The sequence below is a fragment of the Lactuca virosa genome, chromosome 8 (genome assembly GCF_052849685.1).
Source record: "Lactuca virosa cultivar CGN04683 chromosome 8, Lactuca_virosa_CGN04683_v6, whole genome shotgun sequence".
Taxonomy (NCBI): domain Eukaryota; kingdom Viridiplantae; phylum Streptophyta; class Magnoliopsida; order Asterales; family Asteraceae; genus Lactuca; species Lactuca virosa.
This window is the reverse complement of record NC_136433.1, coordinates 97027109-97043632: the sequence shown is the minus strand read 5'-3', so window position 1 is coordinate 97043632 and position 16524 is coordinate 97027109. Positions and strand designations below refer to the sequence as shown.

The 16524-nt window shown below is 35.5% G+C and overlaps 1 protein-coding gene across 1 annotated transcript; it reads left to right on the top strand.

Moving 5' to 3' along the window:
- Positions 1–2137: 2137 nt before the first annotated feature.
- On the top strand, positions 2138–8142 carry LOC145134060 (3-ketoacyl-CoA synthase 11-like). The gene is made up of 2 exons (XM_079068982.1): positions 2138–2779; positions 7237–8142. Exons 1-2 carry the CDS (start codon positions 2195–2197, stop codon positions 8041–8043), a joined length of 1392 nt encoding a protein of 463 aa, XP_078925108.1. The 5' UTR covers positions 2138–2194; the 3' UTR covers positions 8044–8142.
- The last annotated feature ends 8382 nt before the right edge of the window (positions 8143–16524 follow it).

Sequence of the window (16524 nt, the reverse complement as noted above, 5' to 3'; positions counted from 1 at the left end):
AAAAAAATATGAGAAACGAGAAATTAACACATAACAATCGACTAAATGAAAGGGAGGAATGTTTCATCGGTGTCGTCTATAGTTGTTGTGGTCAGTGGTCACCACAAAAACTGAAAAAGCAAACCGAAATAACTAAAAATCGAACCGGAAAACGAGTGAAATCAGAAAAGAATGAGTGATCTAGAAGTTACATGAGGTCGGCAGTGAAGGGGAGTGGTCTTCAGGAGTGAATCGTCGATCGAGAGGGAATCGAACTTGTTTTGGGTGCGGCATTGTGATGAATGGGACGTCGATGGCCTTTTGTTGAAGTAAAATCTTATATCGACGACAATTCGAGCTCCATCTTTTACGATTCACCATTTTCCCTTTCTCTTCTTCCAAGAACAACCACCACCACCATTTTTATGTCATCTTCGACCAACAACTACCCTCCCCTTCCCCATCTGATATGTCTTCTCCGACAAGTTCAAAGAAATCAGTCCAAAACAATTTCAAAATCAAACATGTTGCAACCTCTCAGTGACCCATGTGAGAATACAATCACTGGAAAACACTGCTTTTCTCTTGCCTGACACACCCGCTTGATCCTCAACATCACCTAGTATATCTCGCCATCATCCATCGTACCTCGCCCATAACCGAAACCAGGTAACATCTTCGACGAACACCAACAACACCATCGCCTCCTAGGTCAAGCCACCGTACCTGGGTTTTCACCTACCGTCGTTTAGATCTACAATGCCACTGTTATCGTCGTTCTTCTACAAGATTCATCTTATACACGCCTAAAATCGATACACACACTAAATCAGAGAAGAACAAGAAAGAGGGACACGATTGGCATTTGATTCAATCATTAGAAAGGTCGCAAAAATTTCTAGGTAGTAAATCGTACTCCCTTTCATTTGTAAATCGTAATCCCTTTCACCTGTAAATCGTAATCCCAAGCTGATTCACGACCTCGATTTGCTCGATTCAGGGAGAGGGATAAAAGGGGTCCAGTTTGCCCTCATCTTCATGTTTATTGAGTTGTTTGTGTACTTGTGGGTTTGAGTTGGGCAGTTCATAGAAGAAATCGATTCAGGTGGTGGTGATGGCAGTTCATCAGAAATCGATTTCTGGGTTCGTGAATATGATGTTCTTGTTCTTGAACTCAGGAAAAAACGAGTGTTCTTGAGATTCATATTCATATCTGTGTGTGTATGTGTTTAGTTCTATTCGACTTCACACAATGAATTGAACAAAATTGATAAAAGTGAGAATTCTTCATTTTACAAATCCACTTCCAGATCTGTATTAATTTTTTTTGGAGAGAGAGAGTATTTTATTTTTGTTTTATTGTATTAATTTTTTTTGGAGAGAGAGAGTAATTTATTTTTGTTTTATTTTTAATTGTTTTTTAGTTACTGGTAATAAAACAAAAATGAAAAATTAAATAATAAGGGCAAAATCGTCTTTACAAAAAAATTCAAACCAAATTGGACCAAACTTGCAAAAAAAATGAAACTTTTGGACCATTAATGCTAGCCCAAACCGTTTTGGCCCAAACATGCTAGTTTTGACATACCACAATGACCATTCTTGCAATTTTGTCTAAAATTTATACTAACGTCAATCGTCGATATACACTACCCACGGATCGATGCTCATCTATACCGACGACATGTGGTCGGTATAGGCTTATTTGTTGTTTAAGAGCATCATTACGTAGGTATAAGTATATAGTCTTGTAGTGTATCCAGATTTGCTGTTTAAGAGCATCATTACGGTTAAAAAATAATATAAACCAATACACGCCCATGTCTTTATGAAAGCACATGTTAAAATATACATCGATCACAAAATAACAACTTTTCTTGGTCGGCACAGTTTAAGTACTTTGTCGTGACAAATACTTGATTTCCTTTAGATTGTTCCGGAAAATTATATGCTTATGTATATATAAGGCGTTCAGTTAACGCTCGGAAGCCTACAGACATGACCCTCTTCCCTTATTGTCTAGTACGGGAACTCCACGTATCTTGCATAAGCTACGACCACTGTAAGTTATAATAAAGTTCATATCCATACAAGCTCACTACAAACTCTATATATATAGGGTAGATTCTAGTCGAACTCTTAGAATATATACCCTCGATAAAAACTCACATCCACCACAATATTTGGTAGCTTGAAGAGTAGTCATACCAGCATCATGTTTATCATCAATTTGATCAACTGGAAAGAAATTATGTTTTTAACCCTACTTATCATGTGCCTTCTTCTGTTATGGCTTTTCATGACCAAAAAAACTTCATGCAAAGTGTACTTAATAGATTTTGCCTGTTACAAGCCTCCGGTTTCACAGAAGTGCACGAAAGAGATTCTTATTAAAAACGCAATTCTTATGAAAAAGGCAAGAGACGGTGGACTTCTCTCTCAAGGGACGCTGGATTTCATGAAAAAACTACTGGAAAGATCTGGGCTTGGTGACTCCACTTATATGCCAGAGATCTTTTCTGATGATCAAAGGTATACACCATCTATAAAAGATTCGAGAAGGGAAGTCGAAATGGCCATTTTTGGATCAATAGACATGCTTCTTGCTAAAACAGGTGTAAGAAGTGAGGATATTGGGATCCTAATTGTGAATTGTTGTATTTATAACACAATCCCATCTCTTTCAAGCATAATAGTTAATCAGTATAACCTTCGAGAAAATGTCACCAGCTACAATCTTGTTGGGATGGGATGCAGTGCAGGTCTTCTCGCAATAGGACTTGCTAAACAGCTCCTCCAGGTTATGTTATATATACCTAATAAATTTAACTACGTGTGTGTATATATATATATATATATATATATATATATATATATATATATATATATATATATATATATATATATATATATATATATATATATATATATATATATAGGGAAGGGTTATTTGGAAAACAAAAAAACCCTAAAAATCATAAAAATGCATAAAAAAAATACATAGACATTACAAAACTTGTTTTTCAATTTTTTTATCAAAAAATCGCAGCATTTTTGACAATTTCGCTGAAAAAAAAAATCAATTTTTTTTTTTTGTAAAAAAAAAAATTTTTCAAAAAAATTTTCAGCGATTTTATGTTAAAAGCTGCGATTTTTTGATAAAAAAATTCAAAAAAAAAGTTTTGTTATCTCTAAGTATTTTTTTATGTATTTTTATGATTTTTAGGGTTTTTTTGTTTTCCATAGAACCTAAACATATATATATATATATATATATATATATATATATATATATATATATATATATATATATATATATATAAGTTCAATAGAGAACCATTATTAATCAATGAACCAATCCAAAGCGTCGGAATTTAAAACGATCAACGGCAAAAGGAAGGGTTGTAAACTTTTCTAATGAACGCACATGTACTGGATTATAACAAAACTCACTTCCTTTTTTTCATTAAAAAAATTTTTTAGGCCAAATTTTTTTATAGAAAAAAAAACCGAATATACCGTTGTTCACGATTTTTCGTCCTCTTACATAGAGATCCATGATGATATACTAAGCAGTTATCGCGGTCAAAAATATAATAGCGGTCACCGGCCGCTATTTGAAATCGCGGTTCTCGCGGCGGTATAGCGGTGATATAACGTTTTTTATATTATTTAGAATTTATATATATTAGAGTATTAATCAATAAATCATACTTCAAAGTTCAACCCAATCCAGTTAATTAGTTAATCAGTAAATCATAATTCACATAACATATTTAGTTAATCATACTTCACATATCATAATTAGTTAATCATACTTCACAAACCGGTTACCAATGTCACAGTTAATCATACTTTAACACAATCAACAAGAAAACATACGCAATACTTACTATTTTATCATACTTTAACACAATTACAGTTAGCAAATAAAATGATTAAGTAATTTGATAGTTAATTATAATGTAGTACTTCAAGTTTTCAACACAATTAGCAAGACAATACATACATGGTTTCAATGGAAGTAATGACAGTAAAAAAATTACAAAAATAATTTAATGGAATGACACAAAAGTTTTGGTTTGGGCTAAGAAAAAATCAATTTTATTCAATGGAATGACACAAAAAAATGTTTTTTTAATGTAAAATATCCCAAAAATTGAATTTATTCAAATAGCGGTTATAGCGCCACTATAGCGGTGACCATAATCACGGTAAATAGCGGTGAATCACGGCGCTAATAGCGCCACCGCTATTCTAAACCGCTATTTCGAAATAGCGTTTCTTTATCTCCGCTAACCGCTATAGCACCGCTATTGACTACATAGATGATATATAAAAAACGAATTTTTTTTTCCGAAAAAAACCCACTTATTTTTCTTAGTTTTTTTTCAATATTTAAGTTTATTTTTATAAAAAAAAATTAATTATACCAAAAATATTAATTTTTTGTACTCTATTAATAAACATCAACACCGATTAAAAAAAAAAACCTTGAACAGTGTAGATTCACACTGTGAATCTAAACTGTAAATATTTCAATTTTTAACATTCACAATATGAAAAATCTCGAACAGTTCAGATTCACATTGTGAATCTGAATTACTATTATGCACATTGTGAATCTAAGAAGGTTCACAAAAAAAAAAAACCTCGATCAGTATAGATTCACACTGTGAATCTAAACTGTAAATATTTCAAATTTTAACATTCACAATGTGAAAAAGCTCCGATCAGTGCAGATTCACACTGTGAATCTGACTTATTATTATCCACGCTGTGAATCTGAGGAGGTTTACAATATGAATCTGAACAGGTTCACAATGTGAATCTGGACAGGTTCACAATGTGAATCTGGACAGGTTCACAATGTGAATCTGAACTGAAATATCGTTTTTTTAACATGAATATGAATATTTTTAAAAAGTACAAAAAATATGAATTTTGGTATATTTATTAATTTTTTTCTATAAAAAAATAGAACTTAACTTTTTTCATAAAAAAAAAATGAAGTGAGTTTTTTTTTCGAAAAAAAAAGTTCGTTTTTATATATCATCATGAATCTCTATGGAAAGAGAACGAAAAATCGTGAACAACGGTATATTCGGTTTTTTTTTCGATAAAAAACATGACCTAAAAAAAATTTTAAACGAAAAAAGTGGTAGACTTTTTTGTAAAGGGTGGATTTCATGGTATAATCCGGTGTGTGTGCGTCCAATGTAAAAGTGTAAATCTATTTCCTTGTACGTTGATCGTTATGATTTCTCACGCTCACGATTGGTTCCTTGGTTAATTATGGTTCTCTATTGAACCTCACCCTATATATATATATATATATATATATATATATATATAGAAGGAAAATGAAATATACATTACAGCCACACCTAAGCTTAGGTACTAAACCTCTTGAAAATATATTGTTTTACTATATAAAGATTACGGTTAATGGATTCACGATTAATACTTCAAGATGTAAATTCAAGATCGACACAATAGGGTTTAGGGTTTAGGGTTTAGGGTTTAGGTTTAGGGTTTAGGGTTTAGGCTTTAGAGTTTAGGGTTTAGATTTAGGTTTAGGGTTTAGGGTTTAGGGTTTAGGGTTTAAGGTTTAGGATTTAGAGTTTAGGTTTAGGGTTTAGGGTTTAGGTTTTAGGTGTAGGTTTTAGGGTTTAGGTTTAGGGTTAGTTAATGTTCACTTGGGTGAAGTAATAAACGATAATGGAGGAAAGAAAACAAAGATGGTAAAACGATAATGAAAGAAAGAAATGTTATGGAGGATGATATATTTATCAAGTGAAACCAAACCGGGTATATTTAGCAAGTTAAAACGACATATTTTAGAGCTTTAGTACCTAAGCTTAGGTGGGGCTGTAATGTATATTCCATATCCCCATATATATATATATATATATATATATATATATATATATATATATATATATATATATATATATATATATATATATATAGAGAGAGAGAGAGAGAGAGAAGGGTTATATGGAAAACAAAAAAACCGTAAAAATCATAAAAATGCATAAAAAAATACTTAGACATCACAAATCTTTTTTTTGAATTTATATACCAAAAAATCGCATGTTTTTTTTTAGAAACTCGTTGGAAAAAAATGATTTTTTTTTTTGGTTTTTTTTCAAAATTTTTTTTAGCGAAAATACATAAAATGCCGTGAAAATTCATAATATAAAATTAAAAAAAGATTAGTGATGTCTAAGTATTGTTTTTATTCATTTTTATGATTTTTAGGGTTTCTTGTTTTTCATAGAACTTATATATATATATATATATATATATATATATATATATATATATATATATATATATATATATATATATATAGAGAGAGAGAGAGAGAGAGAGCTAGGTTCAGATATGGATTAACATCTATTGTGCGGACGTGTGGACAGTGCTATTCTGTGAGAATGACAAAGAAAATATGTTGTTTGATAATATGAATACGTTTAATCTTATATAACTATTGTCATTATCACACATTCTCACTAATTAAATCGTCTATAAGATTATTATAGACTTTTTATTATTATTCTCATTCTGTCAGAATATTGTCATGATGTTTGTTTAGTCGTATTCTGTAAGAATGAAAATGAGTGAAAAACAATGTTTGAGAACAAAAATGAATAAGAATTATTGAGAATTGATTAAAATGACGATATTTATGTGACGTTGAACGTATTCGCATTAATAAACAACTTATTTACTTAGTGATTCTCATAGAATAGCACTGTCTACACGTCCGCACAATAGTTGTCTATCCGAATTATAACCTAGCCTAATATATATATATATATATATATATATATATATATATATATATATATATAAAAGTAGGTTTATACGAAAACATAAATATTTGCAAAAATGCAAAACACATGTTTTGCTAATATGAAACAACTTCTTATATATCATCGATTATCATCATGTAGTTTAAAATTTTGAATCGATTTTTATCCAAAATATAATGTTGAGGTGACACAATCTCATAGATTATCATCATGTAGTTCAAAGTTTTTGATGGATTCTTGTCCAAAATATTCATCGTAAGTTGTAACACTATGACGGTATGAACGATTCAACTATATATATATATATATATATATATATATATATATATATATATATATATATATATATATATATATATATATATCGAGCAAATACAACTCTTCGCAATATTACAATTAATAGAGAAAATTAACGAACTACTAATTAATTTGACAGGTGTACCAAAACACCTACGCGTTGATAGTGAGTACAGAGAGCATTACAGAAAATGGCTACCTGGGGGAAGATCATTCCAAGTTCATTGCCAACTGCCTGTTTCGTACCGGCGGTGCCGCCATACTCCTCTCCAACCGCCCCTCCGACCACCATATCTCCAAATACCACCTTCATCACACCGTACACAACAACACATCAAGATCAGATCGCTCCTATAACTGCATATTTCAGGAAGAAGACACCGCCGGGACAGTCGGCGTCACCATCAATAAAGACCTTCTCACCGCCGCTGTTTCCACAATCGAAGTAAACCTAACCGCTTTAGGTTACTTAATCCTTCCGATGACAGATAAACTTCTCTACGTAATAAACTACATCGCCAGAAACCTCCTTTCGGGATACAAAATCCAGCCTTATGTACCTAATTACAGCAAGGCCGTCGATCACTTTCTCCCTCACGTCGGCGGAAAGCCGGTGCTCAACGAACTGCAGAAGACCCTGCGGTTTTCCGACGCCGTTATGGAAGCTTCGAGAATGACACTGTACAGATACGGAAACACCTCCAGCAGCTCGATATGGTATGAGCTGGCGTACGTTGAGGCACAGGGTCGGGTCAAAAAAGGTGACCGGGTTTGGCAGATGGCATTCGGGTCGGGTTTCAAGTGCAGTAGTGTGATTTGGGGTGCAATGAAGACTGTTGATTATGATGACAAGAATCCATGGACAGACGAGATTGCTGAGTTCCCATTGACTTTGAACAAATGTGAACCAGCGCCGATCTTTTTTGAACCTACCAAGAAAAAATAACTAATGTTCTATTTTTTTGTTTTTAGTACTCAGGTACTTCCTATTATGTACCGTTACATTAAAGCTTATACACCGTGATAATAACTCTCCTTTGTTTGTAACGGGAATTGTTCCTCAATGTTTTTGGACTTTCGGTCTTTCTTTTACTTTGGTGCATTGTTTTAAGATGTTTTTAATATGTAATGCACAATGGATTTTAGTTGAACATCTAAATAGAGGAACTAGTTGTTAGAGGGTTTCTTTCTAAATACAAGTTTATGGCAAATAGATCCAATATAATACCCTCTTTCAGAAGGCTCGGTGAGGGCTTACTTCGGCAAACATGTTAGCCTAATGAGTTTATTGGACATTTAACTTCTTGGTTTGGGTCAATGTTAATCTTTAGTTAGATTTAAACTAATTAGTTACCTCTCTCTCTCTCTCTCTCTCTCTCTCTCTCTCTCTCTCTCTCTCTCTCTCTCTCTCTCTCTCTCTCTCTCTCTCTCTCTCTCTCTCTCTCTCTCTCTCTCTCTCTCTCTCTCTCTCTATATATATATATATATATATATATATATATATATATATTCCCGTTCGTTATAATTATACTCTTTTATTATTCAATAACAGTGTTGTAAAAATCCCGATTAGGTCCGGATTAATCCTTAGGCGCTACTTGACCGCTTAGAGAGCGCCTAGCGATTAATCCATGCATACAAAATGACTAAAATAGTAGATTACGATAAAATTTTAACACTTTGAAGAAGTTATATCTCAATAGAAACTATTTGAGGTATTTATGAACTTTTATATGATATTAGTCATATTTAATTTTTTAAAATCTAACAAATTAGCAATTAATGGTCCCCGATTAATATCCGCCTAGCCGATTAATCCATTGACCCCAGTCCACCGACTAGCTAACGTCGAACGATTTTTACAACCTTGTTCAATAATAAAACTCTATCAGTATTTTGTTCGTTAGTTCATATGGTATCAGAGCTATATTCAATCCGTCGTTTATGATTGTTCGGAGCGACTTGTACGTGAGGTTGTGGCATTCCGCGGTAAGTTCGTTGGGGTATGGGGGCATCACGCCTCGTTTCGGAAATTTTGGTGATTTTGGGTATGATCATTTGATATGTTTCTGTATTCCGATTGGTTTGTTTTGTTTGATTTTGTCGTTTTTTAAGGTTTCAATTGTTGTTGTTTTGTTGTTTTTCGCATCGTTTTTTATATTTTTCGCATCGATTTCGAGGTTTTGTTGTTATATTTGACTGTTGTTGTTCATTATTGGTTTTGACTTTCGAGGGTTTGATTTGTTCGTCTGTTTTTGGTTTGAGATTATTGTTTAATTGTTTAGTATCAATTAGGGGTCACAATTCTCAACCCAATCCGTAACCCGACACAAACCTGACACGAAAATAAACGGGGTTGGGTTAATATTTCTTACCCGCCAACCCACCAACCCGATTATTTCATGGGTTGGGTTGAGTTACATATTTAGAAACCTCTTTTTTTCAAATTATTGTTTATTAAGTCATTTTTTTCGATTCGCATTTAGTTGTTCATTTCTCTCTAGTAATGTAAAATGCTAATTATTAATTAATTTAGAGACGTGTATAATTCGTATAAATTTAATGTACCACTCTGTTTAAAATCATTTCGTAATTCGGACTCGTGACCCGAAGATCGGTTATCATAAGGCTTAGGGCCCTTGGGAAAGAGACTTAGACCCCTTTGTGGGTGGATAATGTGGATTAGATGATCGAGGAGCTCGGTTTGTGTTTTGGAGTCCAATGGTATATCGGTAAAGTGGCAGTTCGGGTATTTTATAGATTTTAGATTTTAATTCGAAAAACTTTAAGGCAAGGGTGAGTTGATAGATGTGTGGAGCTCCTCTTTACCTTTCCGTGGATATAAGGATCGTCGAAATCGAATTTAAAACGAAGAAGATATGGCCATTTGAAGTTATCAAGGAATTGGGGCGAAGCCGAGTACACTGGGCGTACTGGGAGTACGCTGAGCGTACTAGGCTCAATTGATCGCGTAGCATCACCCTTGTTCGCTGGGCGCACCATATGTACGTAGGGCGTACGTGAGTCTGATGCAAACCCTAAAATTTAGGGTTTGGACCCTATTTAAGCCTCATTAACTCTTGGAACCCTCCTCATTTGCAGCCTCCATCCCTCTCAACCTATAATCTCGAAACCCTAGCCTTCATTCAGTGATATTTGAGTTCTTAGTGTGATTTTGGGCTTTTTGGTGCACGTTGAAGAAGGAAGAGCTTCTTGAAGGAGTGTTTAGGGGACTTGAGCTTGTAGATCTATGATTTCCTTTTCATTTGCAAGCCTTTGAGGTAAAAAGCTCTCACGTTGATGATTATTTGTGCTAGATCTACTTTATGGTGTTTATTGGGCATTTTTGAGTCTTTTGAAGTAAGGATGAGCTTTTGATCTACTCCAGAAGCAATGGATGCTAGATCTTAGCTCCATTTAGGCCCTATATTCATAAAAATGCAAACTTTATGGAGTATTTTGGTCCATGCATGTATGTATTAAGATCTTTATTACGTTCCTTTTTGAGCTTTAAGTCCCAATAAGCCATGCATGCGTGTAAAGTTGCCAACTTTACGTGATAAGTTACCCTGTAGAATCAGATCTGAGAGTTTGGCATGTTGTCTTAACCGATTAAGTGTTATTGATGTGGTTTGGTAGTCTGGTGAGTACGTTGCGCGTACTGACCCCGGACGGAGTACGCTAAGCGTACGAGCTGAGTACGCCTCGCGTACTCAGCAGATGGGTGTTTGGGCTTTCTAAGTTTGGGCCTTGTTAGGCCATTAGGCTTCTGTTTTGGACTTGGGACGAGGATGTTGGGCTTCCCTGGATTTAGGCCCATGATGGGTTTTGGGCCCAATTTGGAAGATTGGGCCATAATTTGGGCTTTGGGTTGCCATTTAGGATTTGGGCCTATTGAGTAGTTAAGTTGGGCCTTGGCCTTTGGCCAAGTTAGATAAAGGGTAAAATGGTCTTTTACCCTGGTGAGGGGCTAAGTAGCTAAGACTTTTGGTTATGGGTCGAGATCCAATTAGTAATTGATGTTATTTGATGATGATAGCGCGGGGATTTTTCGGACCAGCAGTCAGAGATTCATTTGAGTGATTCAGCAGCTTGAGGTGACTCTTCCTTCGCAGTATCCGTGGGTCGAAGGCACCAATGTCGGCTCACTAGTTTATGATGTAGTGTGATGATTGTCTTTGTGACAATTGTCAATTATGTCTGTATTTGCTTAATGACTCTATGATTTATGTTAAGATATTATTGTTGGATAAGGTGTCTAAGTCCATAACTATTTCTGGTATGTACTTGACCCGACCCGGCATGGTCCATTTGGGTTGCATGGCATCATGCATTTGGATAGACTAAATGAGAGAAATAACACTTGTGGTTTATTAATATATTATAAGTTCTAATATATTAATAATATTATTTAGTTAGTATTGATCAAGAATTAATCTAGAATTAATTAAGTGAACAAAAAGGAGACTAATTAAATATATGGGTTGATTGTGTAAATCATCCATACTTGTATAGTGGGCTAGATGCTCCATGGATTATCAAGTTGGGCTAAGGTCCATAGGATGCTCCATGTATGCTCCATGGGAGTTACAAACCCATGGGTCATGGAAATGAAGAGCCATGTTACATTAGGGTTTACATGGTGTAACCCTAAGTGTAACACACTATATAAAGAACATGACATCCACCAAAATCGGCTACACTAAAAAGAATAGAGGTCAAGCCGAATTGAAGTGTTCTACATTCTCTCAAAGTCATTCCAAAGCACTTGGTGTTGTGTGAAACATTTGAGGCATCACACTTGGGGTGCTAGGCTCTCAAGGTTTTCAAGGAATCAAATCAACTACAAGGTATGTAATTCTAGCCATCTTTTATGTTGAACTTCCCCATGTATGCTAGATAGGATTATGAACCTTGGAAAAGAGTATTTTGCATGTATTTTAGACAAACATAGATCCAAGGTTTCTAGGGTTGCATGTACACCTTAGGAGTGTTAGAATGCTCAAAACCCATCAGTGGTATCAGAGCCTAGGCTTGTTTGTTTGATACTTGATGCAAAATTGTGAAAAAAAAACTCATTTTTATGCATTCTGAAGCATGAACTCGCCAAGTCCATGGGGGGACTCGACGAGTCCATGAGTAAACTCATCCTACTCGTCGAGTAGGTTCTTGCACTCGACGAGTAGGAGCCCCTGAGTGCAGTTTTTCGAGTTTTGCTGCTGGAAATGGACTAGAAACATTATCCTAAACTGTTTTGGTGTTTTAAAACTTGTTTTAGAAGGTGTAATGATTGTTCTAATCCATTTACAATGGCTAATATCAAAATTACATGATTATATGTGTTCATATGTTCTTGAAATTTTGATATGATTATCCATGTTCTTATGAGTTCTTGATAGATCATAGGAATTACTTGTTTAATGTTGAATTCATGATCTTCATGTGTTTTAATGGAGTCCATAACTTGTCCTCAAGTTATGGATAACCAAAAGTCACTTTGTATTAAATCCATTAAAAGAACACATAAGTTACAAAAATGAAGACTCTTCATTTTAATAACTCATAAGTTATGAACTGAAAGGTTTTGTATAGTTACAAAACTTGCCCTCAAGTTTTGGAACATGTAAAGTCATCTAGTAAACTTTAGTTCCAACCCCTAGAATTTTAAAAGTTAAAATTCAATCCTTATACTTTATAATATTATAAGTTAATAATATATATATATATATATATATATATATATATATATATATATATATATATATATATATATATATATATATATAAGATCAAAGTCGTTTTACCGTTAGTAGGCCTCATTCACGAAGTCGGTCTATAAGGGGGGTATAAGGTTGTTGCCTATAAAATGGCAGCTTAATGGGTGTCCACTCTCACCCACCGCTTCCTTGACTGGTGGAGGGTCGTTAGCCGAACGGGTAGGACAATGACTTAAAATTCTCATTAAAAGTATAATGATTATTATAAAGTAACTAAATGTTTTTGTAAATTCCCAATCTTAGTTACTTTAGGAAAATGTGAATAAGGTGCTAACCCATGAAATTACACTTTGCACTTTGATTAAGTCGTTATTGGAGCATGTGTGGTTAACCGGCACACTAACTTGGACTTAACAAGGTAGGCAAAGGGTGACTTATGGTTTTTCATAGGTCGGTGGAGCGCATGTGGTTAACCGGCACATCGATTAAGTGAAAAACATTAAGGGTACCAAGTAATTTGCATGGTTACTTCACACCTTGTTTTGTGATCCTCGGTATCCCAGTCACAAAACATGAAGGGCACACTCGAGATTGAAACATGCCTTTGAAAAGTTCAATGAATCTCAAAAGAATCTAGGAGTTTCTAAAAACCAAATAAAACCTAATAATTTATATATTTCGTTTTTCATGGTGGAAATTGGTGAATCGTCATTCACCTACCTTTCAAATATGTTTTAGCTTAGATTATGACATCCCTCTTCTAAGTTATAATATATTGTGATTGGATCCTAGCCTTAATATTACATTTGAGTGTTTTATTAAGGACTATCTTTATATCTAAACTAAACTTGTCTTTTCTTCTTTTCAGATGTCTTCCAAGAATGTTGCTTTTGGCTCAAACCCTACTGGCTCCTTCTCTCTCGTGAACCTTTGTGGGAGAGTCATCTTTGATGGATCCAACTTTACAGATTGGATCAGGAACATCAGGATGGTCACTCGGTATGAGAACAAAGAATATGTTCTCGACAAGGAGCTTAAGGTACCCGAGCCGACTGCTACTCCTGAGGAGTTTGCTGAATATGAGGCACATGAAAGAGATGCTACCAAAGTGGCATGCATCATGATGGCCACTATGACAGCCGAGCTCCAAAAGTCCCATGAGGACTGCTATCATTTTGAGATGCACCAGGATTTGATGGACCGCTACCATCAGAGTGCTCGTCAAGAGCGATATGAAATCATCTCATCCATGATAACAATCCGGATTAAGGATGGTAAACCCATCACGGGGCCACATGCAGAAAATGCAAAGGTATGTGGACCGTTTGATGAAGCTGAATGAGAACTTCCCCGAGGAGTTAGCAATAGATATCATTTTGCACTCCTTACCATCGTGTTATGATCAATTCCACATGACATACTACATGAACAAGGAAGAAGTCACCCTCAACAAACTTCAAGGACCCTTGAAGACCGCCGAAAGTGGTCTTAAAGGTAAGACGGTTGTTACCACTCCTACTCCTACTCCAAACTCCGCACCTGTCCTGGCAATCGGGAAAGGTAGAGGGAAAAAGAGGAAGAACCCTTCGAAGGGTACCAATGGTAAGACCCTTGATGGCTCCTCTACAAGCGGAACCAAGAAAGGTTTCGTCACTCCTTCTTCTGATCCAAAAGAGGCTGAATGCTTCTATTGCCATGAAAAGGCGCACTGGAAGCGGAATTGCCCAAAGTACCAGCAAGATTTGAAGGATGGGAAAGTAAAACCCAACCATGCAGGTATTTACATTATATTATCTAATAACTCACCCTATTCTAACTCTTGGGTCCTTGATACCGGCTGTGGTATTCATATTTGTTCTGATTTGCAGGGACTAAGAAGAAGTGAGAATGTGGAGCATGGAAAGATAAACTTGATCATGGGTAATAGGGAAGCTTAACCTGTCACCAAGATTGGAGTTTATACTTTGTTGCTAAGTAGTGGGTTTACTTTAGATTTGAATAATTACTCGCCTGAAATGGCAAGAAATATTATTTCCTTTCATGCTTTGTACAAACAAGGGTTTACCTTTTCTTTTGATAATGAAGTTGGTGGAATAAATGCTTTCTTTAATAATGTGTTGTATTTTAAAGCATTACCTTGTGATGGTGTGTATGAAGTTGTGTCTGTTGTAGATAACTTAGAAAATAATGTGTTGTGTATTGATTCTACTAATGATAATAACTTGGATAAAGCATCATTATGGAATTGTCGTCTTGGACATGTAAGCAAGAAACGCATAGGCCAACTCCAAAAGGATGGAGTCTTGGAGTCATTTGACCTAAAGTCATATGATAGTTGTGAATCATGCTTACTTGGAAAAATGACAAAGTCACCCTTCACAGGTTCTTGTGCTAGGGGTGAAGGTTTGTTGGATCTAGTACACACAAATGTGTGTGGACCCTTCAAAACTGCCACAAGGGATGCTAATCGTTATTATGTGACTTTTACAGATGATTATAGTAGATATGGATATGTCTACCTAATTAAGCATAAGTCAGAGACTTTTGAAAGGTTTAAAGAGTTTAAACAGGAAGTCGAGAATCAATTGAGCAGGAACATTAAGATGCTTCGATCCGATCGTGGTGGTGAGTATCTTAGTATAGAGTTTCTCGACTATCTTAAGGAATGTGGGATTGTCTCACAATTGACACCTCCCAGGACACCACAGTTGAATGGTGTAGTTGAGAGGCGTAATCGAACCTTGTTGGACATGGTTCGTTCCATGATGAGTCGAGCTTTGCTACCAATCTCATTCTGGGGGTATGCCTTAGAGATTGCCGCCCATATCCTTAATCTGGTCCCTACAAAGAAGGTTGCTAAAACACCTCACGATAAGCTCGAATCTCGAAGTGAGAGGTGTATTTTCATCGGCTACCCACAGAAATCCTTTGGTTACCTCTTCTACAAACCTAGTGAGAATGTGGTCTTTGTAGCAAGGAGGGGTGTCTTTCGAGAGAGAGAGAGTTCATAAGCCAAGGAAACAGTGGGAGGCAAATTGACCTTGAAGAAATTCAAGAGTCAAGTGGTGAAGGAACCTCAAATCCTAGCAGTCAACTTGAGGAGGAAACTCCTGTTGATCCAATTGACGAGTCTGTACCTCTGAGGCGTTCCACGAGAGTTAGGAATGCACCTGAGCACTACTATGGTTTCCATATTACTGCGGAAGGTGAGACACTTATCAGTGATGAGACAGTGGTAAGTCTGGATGAACCTAACAGTTATGCGGAAGCCATGGCAGGCCCCGAGTCTGCTAAATGGAAAGAGGCAATGGACAGCGAGATACAGTCCATGTATGACAATCAAGTTTTGAACTTGGTTAACAATGTACCAGGTCGTAAGACAGTTGGGTGCAAATGGATCTTCAAGAAGAAGACCGACATGGATGGTAATGTACACACTTATAAGGCACGGCTGGTTGCAAAGGGCTTTTCTCAAACTCCAGGAGTTGATTATGATGAGACCTTTTCACCAGTAGCCAAGATTAAGTCTATTAGGGTATTGTTAGCCATTGCTGCATTTCATTACTATGAAATATGGCAAATGGATGTCAACACCGCTTTTCTTAATGGAAATTTGGCTGAGGATGTTTACATGTGTCAGCCAGAGGGTTTTGTCAGTGCAAAGTACCCTAATAGAGTGTGTAAGCTTGAGAAATCCATCTATGGATTGA

Bases quoted from the DNA above. Each gene is read 5' to 3' on its own strand.
- LOC145134060 (XM_079068982.1), top strand. From the start codon at position 2,195: ATGTTTATCATCAATTTGATCAACTGGAAAGAAATTATGTTTTTAACC. The intron at 2,780-7,236 runs GTTATGTTATAT...TTAATTTGACAG, and splicing joins TTGCTAAACAGCTCCTCCAG to GTGTACCAAAACACCTACGC.